This window comes from Maniola jurtina, chromosome 14 (genome assembly GCF_905333055.1).
Source record: "Maniola jurtina chromosome 14, ilManJurt1.1, whole genome shotgun sequence".
Lineage (NCBI taxonomy): Eukaryota > Metazoa > Arthropoda > Insecta > Lepidoptera > Nymphalidae > Maniola > Maniola jurtina.
The window spans coordinates 2485170-2497373 of NC_060042.1; the positions used below are offsets into that span (position 1 = coordinate 2485170).

General features: G+C 39.1%; 1 protein-coding gene across 6 annotated transcripts in view; it reads left to right on the top strand.

Annotated features, from left to right (window-relative positions):
• LOC123871810 overlaps nt 1-12204 on the top strand; it is a 50237-nt gene that overhangs the window by 33532 nt on the left and 4501 nt on the right. For all 6 annotated transcript variants that reach the window (XM_045915775.1, XM_045915776.1, XM_045915778.1 and 3 more), the window contains 11 exons: nt 501-783; nt 1280-1347; nt 1463-1669; nt 2016-2146; nt 2400-2496; nt 2936-3057; nt 3288-6840; nt 7247-7391; nt 7994-8180; nt 8391-11011; nt 11296-11471. In XM_045915775.1, the coding sequence (XP_045771731.1) occupies nt 501-783; nt 1280-1347; nt 1463-1669; nt 2016-2146; nt 2400-2496; nt 2936-3057; nt 3288-6840; nt 7247-7391; nt 7994-8180; nt 8391-11011; nt 11296-11471 (7590 nt within the window). The remainder of the gene's footprint in view (nt 1-500; nt 784-1279; nt 1348-1462; nt 1670-2015; nt 2147-2399; nt 2497-2935; nt 3058-3287; nt 6841-7246; nt 7392-7993; nt 8181-8390; nt 11012-11295; nt 11472-12204) is intronic.

Genomic DNA, 12204 nt, shown 5'->3' on the forward strand with positions numbered 1-12204 from the left:
GAGTTAATCATGTTATTATGGAATTCAGTTTTTTCTCTAACCTTATTAGGTACCTGATATTTTTTGTGAGTTCTAAATTAACCACATGTAGTTGCTCTATTATATATAGGATATAATTTTAGTTTTTATATTAGGTATTCGCTTCATATCAAACATGTTTTCTAATAGGCTGTTGGTGTAATAGTATCTAAAATATTATAACTGTAGTGGGGTTATAAATAACTGCATAGGTTTTAAAGAGGTTTTAATTTATTTTCCTCAGCCTGACATTGTTATACTAAGAAATAACTTTTATTTGGATTTTTTTACATGGATATCTCTATTTCAAACTTCAAATGTCTCTTATTTTATTTTGATCAGTATGATAAACCTAAACTGCCAGATATAAGACTACTCATAAATAAGTAGACTATAGTGTGGTTCGAAGGGTGTAATAAGTTCTTTATAAATTCTCGCCTCGTTAAATAATATTAAAGGACCAATTTTTTTTTTATCTACAGTTGTTTACGGCGAGCGTTACGCACCTACAAGATGCCCGCCGCTCGCAGCCGCCCGACTCTGGCTTCTCAGAGCCGGTCAACAACAATGTTAGCGAAGACAACAACAATGGTCCCATTTCACTCCGGGAGATGCAGAACATCGCGAACAACAACGCAGCAGCCTACATCGTCAGTGAAAACGAGGAGAGGAATCGCATCAGCAGAGAGTCTGTCGTCGAGTTCGAACCGCTACCAGCCGAGATACGGGTGATCGATCCGTTAGAGCGATGTGCTGACTGGTTTGGTAAGTTTTAACGATAACAAAAGACCTAACTCACTCGGGAAATAACATTGGCTGCTAATAATCGGGAACATTGCCTGTTGTGGGTATTGACAGAGTGAACTAGAGTGAGGGAACTCTCGGTTTGATCCTGAATCGACGATAATATGTCAAATATTAGGCTATGGTGAATGACGTAAAATTAAAGAAAAATAAGGCTACTTTAGAGCCACCTGCGTCAAATGTAAGTAAGTTTGATGCCTCGACGTTTTGTTAGAAGTTCCCTAACTGTCGTGATCTTGTGGCATTGTTCTGCATCTCCCGAGTGAGATTGCAAACAACAAGGCAGGAACCTACATCGTAAGAGAGAACAAAGAGAGGAATCCGTGTATCCGATCCTTGAAAAAAAATCAACAAAAGTAAAAAACTCAAAACTTACTTTTCGGATACTGGTGGTACCACGCGGCGATAAAGGAATTGTGAAAAAAAATGTAGTTAGAACTTTTGTTTATTGTTTCAGCTGGGGAGGATTTCCCGAGAAACCAGTTGCAGTATCTTCGAGAAATTGGGCGAGGATGGTTTGGGAGGGTAAGTACTTATATTCCGCCATTGCAAAAAATTAACCAATAACCAAAATTACAATAATTGCAATGCAATGTAATAAGTTGAAGGACCCCAACTTATAAATTGATAAAACTTTTAGGTGGTAGAAGGTGAAATCGAAGATGGTGCAAGTAACTCCACAGTCGCCGTCAAAATCCTCAACCAAAACGCGAGCCTAGAGGACAAAGCGCGGTTCCTCGACGAGGCGCGCCTTTACCGGGACATGGACCACGAAAATGTGCTGGGATTTGTTGCCAAATGTCTGCAGGAGGACCCCTGGATACTCATATTCGAGCTGTGCTCTATGGTACATTGATAAAAACTTTATGACTAGTTTTCTTCTAATTCCTACCTGTTATAGTGGTCTCTTGGCTAAAGAATATTTTTTTTTTACTGTGGCTGCTGCTGTTTATTTTCAAAGCTTTCTATTTATGGTTTTATGGACTTGCTGACGAATGATCACTCGGTAATATCGGTAATATATCCATTAGATATTGTGTTAGTCTATCTTGCTGAAGATAGTCATGAGCCTTTGTTTCGACTTTGAAGCACTGAATGTGACTCTAAAGTTACCCAGAAAGATCTTACTGGATAGGTTTGTCTGTTTTCATTATTTGTGGAGGAAAATTGCATATTTTATTTGATTGTTTCAGGATCTCCAGCAATATCTAGCAGTAAACCGTCCAAAGATGGCAATTTTAAATGAAAGTGGCATTCCCCTACAGCTCATGTGTGACGTTACATCAGCCCTTGCACATATACATTCAAGAGGATATTTATACGGGTTTGTAGCATAAAACGTTTTGCTGGCTGGCCTGGCTTTTTAGTAAATAATGATCTATCAAAATGGATGGATCTATATTGAAATTGAATTTTGTTTACCAATATACTAATTGTAATTGAACATTTTTTATGTATTGATCATGACTCATATTGATTGTACAAAGGTATAAGGTTGATACATAAAAAATAAATTATATTGAACAATGTAGGGTTTAGACAGTTATGTGATAAAATAAAAGAATTCAATTTTGTAGAAACTTGCGGAGCGGCAACGTACTGATTCGTGGCAGCGACAATCCACGAGCAGTCCTTGGACAGTACGTGCAAAACGAGCCACAACATTACTATAATGTAAGAAAGACATCATACATATTTTGACTTGATAGTGTTACGCTATAGATAGGCTACAACTTACGGGATCAGATCCCATTGGTGAAGAGCTAAAGTAGAAAAGATTCTTTCTACTGACTCTGACCGCCCATCCTTATGTGATCGACATCCAGTCTACTCGCACGAAACTTTTTTGCTCAACGTTTTTGATACGAACTGCTAAGGTTTGGAACGCCCTTCCAGCGTCCTTATTTCCTTCCACGAATAACTTAAGCACCTTCAAAGCAAGAGTGAATATGCATCTTTTAGGCAAGAGGTCTCTAACTTAGGACCTCATCATTACTTAAGGCATAATTGTCGGCAAGCGTAAACCTCTCTGAGCCAATGGTGAGCGAGTCAAGGACTAACTTGTAATGTAATAAAAATAAAAATAGTATGTTGTTTGTATCTGTCATTGCAGGCCAGCAGTGATGTTTGGTCACTAGGGTTTCTAATATGGGAAGTATGTACGTGGGGCGCGGTGCCGGCTGCCGACCGCTTGCCGCCGCCGCCCGACCTGCCTTGCCCCTACCGCGATCATCTGTAAGTAGAATCCATAGAAAGATTTTAATTCAAATAAACTTTAACCAAATACATTCGAACCGTCAAGTGACTCTACCAATGATTCGAAATGTAGTGCTGTAAGAAATTCTTAAAGCAAATAATATGGCAAATGCATTCTCAAAACTTAATATGCATTATATCCGTTGACGCTTAAAAATAGTTTGCATATAACGCTCTACCACAAAAAATGAAATAACTCATTTTTGCAGATACCAAGTTATGCAACTGTGTTGGGCGTCCAACCCCGAGGCTCGTCCGACCGCTGCCCAAGTCCATGCCCTAATAAACCACCTGCATTTCACACATTCACACGCAAATGATAACGCTTCCAAGGACGATGGCTATGCAAGCAGTGACTTTGAGGAGCGCTGGCAAAGACTCAAACCCAACACAATCCCCAAAGTGGACGAACATGTTGCCATCATCCACGCTCCGTCTACCTCCATGGCCTCCCACTTCACTGGCTCTGATCAGGACTTTGATAATGCACAGACAATCCAAGATTCCCTCAGTGTTGAAATGGATACTGCTGTCTCCAGGTCCAGCAGTATAATGTCCGACAAAGATGCACTCTCCATACAAATTAAATCTGAAAGTCTCACAAACCTCCACGGATCTCTAGAAGACGTACGGAACATCTACCTCACACATAACGAAACGCCTGCACTTGAATGTCACCAGGGGAACATAAGCTTTGAGGAGGTCAAAGAAAAGGAGCAAGACCGCTCCGACAGTTCCATGGATCCATGGCTCAAGGACATCATCACTGGAAGCACGGAAGATGTCAGCTACTACAAAGATGTCAGTGATGTTATTAAAAATCTGGATAACATTTTAAATTCGGAAAAGACCTCGAGCTCTGAATCCAGCCACCAAGCCAGCCCTTCAAGGGACAATCTAAGCTTAGAATGTAAAAAAGACTACCCTATGCAAACGAGTATGGTGAAATCGCCCGGTATTAATAATTTCCAGAACATACTGGGTATGGGTTTCGATAAATCGGAGAGTAGTGAACCGTGCGATGATGATGAAGGTGACCGCGACACTGTTGGCACACTCAGCCATTCGTTTGAACGCCATAGCGACACCACAAGTCAACATACTCTCGAAAATATTACGCCCGATACACCTATAAAAGATATAGACGTTGCCAATAATATTCAAACAGGAGCTATCTCCGATGAACTTAGTGTAATAAATATAAAGGACTTAAACCATGTGCACCGAGATAGTGAATTGCCAAATGATAGTAAAATAGATAATAGTAATAGTGATGTACCCAATTTAAAGGAATTGTGTGTAGCGTCAATGCCTAGTGTAAGTGAAACAATGGAACAAGTGATCTTAAAACAAGACTGTCAAACATCGTATGATAATAATATTAAAAATGTAAGCACCGATAGTACAGAAACTAAGTCAATAGAGGATAGCAAAGCTTTTATAATCAACGAAATCGAAAATCAGGAGAAAGAAAATGTTACGGTCATTGCTTCCGAAACATTTGAAAGTGAGAAAAACAATGTTCTGAATTTAAATGATATTATCTCTCCTGTCGTTCAAGACATTGCTTCAACAAAATCCGAAGCAAATAATTCTCTAGTCAGTACAAATTTTAACATGGATACAGAAAACATTAACAATTTAAGAAACACCTCAACCAGTGATATTACAAGTGAAAATGAAAACATCAAAGAAGGTTTGGTTGAGAGTAGTTGTATAAGTTCAAAGCTTGTTCCATCTTTACAAATCAATCAAAGAGAAGATAATATAGACACTTCTATTATATTACCTTGTGAACAACATACTGAAATATATAATTCGATTTCGGAACCTGTAATTCATGAATTTTCATCTTATATGGAAAATCTTCATACCAATCAAAATTTAACTGAAATGAATGGGAAAGATGAAGGAACTATTAACAACATAATAGACTCTAATTTAACCAGTCCAATAAGTTCTTGTAACCATGAGGTAGATATGCCACAAATGAATGTCAAAAATATTCATGGCACAAATAAAACTGCAACGTGTCGAAACGAAGTTTTATCAATTGAACTAGCAGAAGGTCCTTTGATTGCAGCTAGCAGTGAACGTAATGATAACCTTAGCCAAATAAGAGATGACACGTTAATGTTCGGAAATTGCGATATTTCAATAAACCAGAGCAAAGATCTTAGTCATAAGAATCATTCAAGTTATCCTTTAAATAATTTTCAAGATGAAATAGAAAGTGTTAACTTGCTATGCCTTACGAAAAGCGACATATTGTCTGCTGAAAAAGCGTTAAATCTCGAAAAATCAACTGAATCTCTTCCAAGTATAGATATTATTAATAGTCCAAGTGATAGAAAATTAGAAAATACAGGTGTTTTAGAGTCAATAGCGAACCACTTAGAATTAAATACAGAGCAGCCTGAGACAGTACAAACTCATACTAACATAGAATCCGATACAGACGTTTTACACGTTAATAACAGAATAGCTGATAAAATTCATTCCCTAGAAAAAGTTTCAACACCTGAACAAGTACAAAATAGAAAAGATAGCATTGCCAGTCTACATACAGAAGAACCGAACTTTGAAGATGCAAGATTGAGCGAACAGTTCAATGATACTGAGTATATGGATCTCACTAATGATACAAATAGTAAAATTTTAAAAGACAACAGCATAGATAATAATTATATGTACATTATAAAATCTTGTCTAGAAACTTCAAGTAGCAAAACTCCTTACACTCTTACCACAAATGAATCAACCGCATACTTAGACCTCCCGAGCATTATAAACGAAACTCATAATTTCCTGCACTCAGAAAAATGTCATAGCCAGTACGTAGAATTTAAGGGTAATATATGCACGAGTACACCTAAAGGTAGCGAACCGTCAGCAGAAAACACTTTAGAGAGTGCAGAACAGGAGGCCGATGTTTTTTGCGAGACTAAAGTCCCCAATTACGGCCCTGGAGTGACATTAACGAAGCTTGAAACGAAATACGTCCCAGAAAACCTAAGTCCTTTCGATTCTCCTTCAAAAAGTCATCACACGGACACATATGATGAAAACAGTTCAGTAGTTTTAGGCTCATTTGAAAACTGTACTCTGGAACTGTTCAAAGGCATCAAATCCGAATTAGCCGATTTGCCTAAAGAGGAACTGTTAGCGTTTTCTTCGAACTTTAGCGAAATTAATCTCGAAACGCCGTCTCCGTTGCGAGATGGAAATTTTCTGAACGAAGTGCCGGACATAGTTCCCGACGAATTGCACTTCGACGAAATAGCGACGATAAGTGAGGCTAAGCCTGAATCACAAACCGCGAATAACACGGATGAAACTGAGGAACAGTCCACGACCGAACGTCGAGTCTCGCCTTTAACCCCGCCGAATTCACCGGGGAACTTCCTCGCGTCGACGTCTCAGCAGATGTATTTAGTCGATATCGATATCAATCCGAACCCCAATAACATCTCTGCTGCTTACCAGGACGCTATAGATTTGAATCAGATCGAATTACAGATAACAACAAAAATGGCGATAGCTGAAAATGAAAATAACATGAATATAGAATATTCCGGGCCACTCACCGAAGAAGGCTTAACTTTAGATGACACCGTTATGAGAGACAACGATGCGATACCCGAGGTCTATTTAGCGGGAAACGGAGGATCTCTGGAAGACGTTAGAGATAACCTAGCAATTGATGAAGAGAGAATGAAAGAGTTACGGAACGAGTTGGAGCTCAAGTTGCCATTAGCACAGGTATGTTTTAAGATTAGCCCCGATGCACACCTATGGAGTGGAGCGCAGCAGCTTTTTTGATAAACTCAGGTTTATTTACTTAGACGCATTTATTACGATTAAAATTGGTATGAAAACAAAACACACAGGAGACTGAAAACGCTATGCTACAGTTTACTGTACCATGTACCAAATAAAATTATGCTGTGTCTAGGCTGCACTTCATTTCGTACGTGTGCGTTGCGCCTAAGGCTCGAGTGAGGCGCGTTTTGCGGGGCGGACCATATCATAATTATGAATATGTGACGGAAAGCTACATGGCACGCCACGTTAAACGTTTGATCCTCTGGTCTTAGAGCAGTCATTTGAGATGAGGCATGAAATTAATTAGCAACAACCTATTTTTATACTATACTCCATACACTAGGTGGCAGGCATAGAGCCAGCAGTACCAGAAACCGAAATGACCGAGTTACCACCGCCGCCCGAACTCCTAGTGTCGTACTACACGCTATCGCCTATCGCAGAAGAAACTGGCACGCAGCTTTGCGCCTACGAAAATGACGATCCCTGTGAGTGACCTGGCCAATAGTAAAATACCTTATTTCAATTCTAATCTGTTTGTTTAGTAATAAGATCATTAACAAATTCAATAATAAGTAACTTTGTTCTTTCACCCTTGCCAAAATTTTAAAGTAGATTTTTACAAAATATGTATAACTAAGGCCTTGAAAGATTCAAGGATGAGAAAAAATTATGTCTGTCATTAATCATCATTGTCATGATTTTTACTCGTACAACTGATGTTCGTTAATCTAAATATTAATTTTTCATCTTCACATACAAATACATTTGACCACATATGTATAGCATAGTTGAAATTGTAGGCAACTTTCATACTTTGTGTAATACCTTTTTGCTGGATCCTGTGTGCGAGAACATCTACCCACGCTTCATTGTGAAGACGTCTGCCGTCCTTTACACTCTTACGCCATTCGTCCCGTTGCGAGTGTTCTCCCAATAGCTGAAACTGATATTCAAATCAGTCATGTCTCTCTTTGCACAGTCTTTGAATCGCAATTGTTTCAATATATTTCACCACTAATAGAGTTCTCTTCTTCTTTCTATTGGATTACCAAAATGAATGAAAGTAACTTACGAATAATTCTGTCAGGGAACAACTCAAACCAGACAGAGTCATCAGCAAGCTATCCGGAACCCTGTAATAACTCCACGGATGAAGTGACAGATCTGCCCACCGGGGCGCAGACGGCGCCGCAGCTCTCTGGCTCTACCTACACCGTACACTCCCGGGACCACAACCACACCTACACCCTGCACAGGGAGCCTAGCAGCAAGGAGTGAGTATAGCCCTGCAAGTTCCGTGACAGATCTAGTTGCTATAGCGGTAAAGCCGCCTGAGTGTTAATACATAATTATGTATTTACTCTGTGTGTAGGCTATTATAATATCTTGGAATTCATACTATAATTAAATGCCTGTTAAACCATTCATGTTGTTGATGATTGTATTGTTTTCATTGGAAATTATATGACTGCTTTAATTTACAGACCCACAATGAGCGTAGATAGCTTGAACGCCAGGTCGCCGGATAAATCAAAGGACGTCCAATCGCCGATCGACGATAAAACTTACACCAAAAATGACGACGACGAAAAAGATTCAAACTGCGAAAGGCTCTCTCAAGTATCGCCTTTCCTTGTCAGTCCGACCACAGACACGTCGGCTCCAGAAATGTCTGATAACGTCGCCGGTGTATCCACTGTTTCGAAAACGACCGTCCCGACCGACGCAAAGTCATCCAAACCATCGGAAACTCAATGCCTGTCGAAGGCTACGAGTATCGACTCGTGGTGTTCGAACGATACTTTATATAACGTGGAGGAGAATTTCGATGACCTCGCCATGGATCCCGATATACCATTGGATTTCGAAGCGGAGCCAGAAAAGGATAAGAGTGAAAGCGAAGATACATTGACTCACAATGATGAAGAAAAGGGCCCGAGCCCCTGCTCCACGTATATCATCCACGACAGCAAATCAGAAGTCTGTGAAACATTGTCACGTGATTCGATCACTGCTAATTACCACACTTATACGAAGGAGAAAACGGAAGCGGCAGGCTCTACAACTCCCGTGATAATAGATCCTTCCACGAAAGATTTGGCGTATGGAACTCTGATGTCCGGAATGCCTTCTCACTCTAACTGCACTACTGAACTTGTATCCGCATTTGAGGATGCATGGATACTCCCTCAACCTGAACAAGTCCGGAGATCCCCAATCCAAGACGATACTATGTATTTTACACCACCTAAAGATGCCGAAAAAAGAGATATTTCTCCAAATCTAAGTCCCCAAACCCCGCAGCTCACGACGGAACCGTGTGTCAAAAAGATGGATAGTGTAGAACTATCATGTTTACAAGATAGCCCAGGTGAAGTGAATCAAAGTGAAACCTGTGACGCGAAGCAAGCCCACGATGAAATTCATAGTTTAGAGAATAACCCAGATGAAGTGAATCAAAGTGAAACCTCAGACTCAAAGCAGGCCCACAATGAAATGAATAGTACAACAAATTATCTCTTCAAAGATATAGCGTATTCAGCTACCAGTACACCTATCGTACCCATCCAGAATGATGAAAACACCGCGGCAATACCACTTGAAATACCTCAAGTAGAAGCACAAGGCTCTGAACGCCTCTTGAATAGTTTTCTCAATTTTCAATCATTTGTAGAATCAGCAGAGATACGACCACAAGATTTATCTTCTAATACGAGCGAAAAGTGTGTTAGTTCTGAAATTTTACTAGCAGGAGATAGTAAAACGTGGAGTAAAGATAGCAATACGCATGAATCAGATAGCAATAGACAAGTTTCAGAAATCAGTAGAGAAGTAGCAAGCATCGGAGAGGTATTAGATAGCAATAGAGAAGTTTCAGAAATCAATAGAGAGGTTTCAACAGGCAGCAAAGACCTATCAGTACCGCCATATTCGGATTTTGAGGGTTCGGCCACGACAAGGCCGCAAGATGTCCATGCAAGGAAGTCAAGTCAAAGTTTGGAAAACAGAGAAAGTGCAGAAGATTTTAGCAATTTCGAAAGCTCTGTACAAAATAGTCGTCCGCAAAATTTATCGTCATTAATTGATGCTAGCACTCTTTTGATTCAAAATGAGAAAATATCCAGTGATCTCGCAATGGGCGCACAAACGATTCAAACAAACCCAGATTTAAATAATACATCACAAAACTGCATCGTCGTCGAACCAGAATCTCCTGTTTTTGCCTCATCTAATTTTACGAATTTATTTGGATCTCGAATAGATAATAGTCAACCGTTAAATGTATTTATCACAGACCTGGATATAGAAGAAGAGACTGAACAACCACATTCAATAATTATAACCGAGAGCCCTCTAATAGCATCCACAGTGAGCCCCAACAAAACATACGACTCTCACACGAGGGCTAATTGCATGGACATTAATTACACTTATGATTCCCATACCGGTTATCTGCCGGTTAAAAATATTTGGCAAAACGATAGCACCTATTCCGATCAGAGAGTCAATGGTCTTATGAATGAAAAATGCGATGTTTCAGATAGTGAATGTGCTACAGAAACAAATTTAGCTTATGCCACACCAGCGTGTATTTCTTTAGAACGAAGCCCGAAAGTTGCTCAGGAGACTTCTCAGGAAATTGAATCAAATACTCAAATTAAAGAAAGCGAAACAAAAGCTTTGATATCAGATAAAGAGGCTCTGGAAGCTAGTACAAGTGTGAATTGTAATGGCGGTAACCAAATGTACGCCACAGTGAATTTTCTCAATGAAACTTTTGAAGAATTGATGGAGAGCAATGTCGATGATAACGATGTTGGTGTCACTGATTTAAACAAAGATGACCAAACGGCCAGTTCTTCGGAAAAGTCCCTTGAAATCGTAACAGATTCGGAGTCAACCAGAAGTCCCGCTAATACATTCGATGTCCTCGAAGGGCCCACGATAACCATCGAACAGTTGTACGAAGACAGGTTGGATGCGAATGGTGTTGTTCAAGAAGAGAAGCAAGTGACGTCACTAACGGAAGATTTTTTACAGAATGAAAAAAAGTTTTGCCAACTCGACTCATATTTCCCTCTCTTAAGTGATATTAGATTTACTGGTAAGTGTTTTACGTTTAAATAAAGTCTATATTTAGTGTTTTGCTATCAAGTCACCATAGAACATATTATTTTAATTTCAAATATAAATATTTATTAAAATGTCACTGGTTCTATTTTAAAATTATTGAAGTAGAAATTCTTTGAGAGTAACTCTGAACTGACGGAAGTAACGTTACTTGCGTCCCTATCAAAGTTGGCTGCCAAACAGAACAGCCGTTTTATTTCAATTACGCGTAAAGGGTTTTCAACCGTACGCACTACTGGTTTTTTTACCCATACTTAGGTCCCGCGACGGAAATAATGACCACCTCGTTCACACAAGACTCGCCCACTGACCCCACTTCGCCAGAGTGCGAGCAGGACAGCAAACCGGACGCCACAGCTGAAATACTGAAAGAGTGGGACAGCGATAGCGACTCGCATTCCACCAACTCCTCCAGCGGAGAATTTATCTGGAAGGTAAGTTGAACAATAGATAATTTAAATGCCATGGTATTTGGTAGTAATTTAGTTAAGTGTAAGGGAATTTGTAAATAAATAATTTTGTATTTTCATTTTGTTAAACCCCCATAGCGAATGAAAGTCCTTATTTTGGTGCTGATTCGGTTGTACAAAATGCTTAAACTAAGATGACAGGACTAAAAGTCATATTGTGTGCTTCAAACCATAAAGACCATAGAGACATATCCTTAGTTTGAAGGATATTGTAACAATCATACATCGAAAAGTATTTCATTATTTTTTTATTTTTAACATGGTTTATTCAACAATATTAAATGAGGCTGTTTCTCGCTAATACTAAAATCGAAAAGTGATTCTGATTTTTCTTTATACGCCCCTATGGTTAAAAGCCTTCAATGGTATTCCGCTCTTCAGATAACATTATGATAAGGTTGACTGTGGTTTAGTCTTGTCTATGTTTTGTGAAAATTTTGTGTACAAGCGAATAAGCACTTTCATTTATGCTTGCAGAATGGTTCTTTGAGGGTGCATTATTTATATTTTTTAATTTTTATTTTATAATATGAATAACGCTCTGGTGTGGATTATTGTAGATAACCTTTTTTATGATTCAGTTTTTTATGACTAGTTTTCTAGTGGTGTGGGTTGAAACTTGGAAGTATGTAATTACCTTCTGTAAGATAATAGGTACGTCCTAGATAAAACATAAAACATATTCTCTCTTTATTTA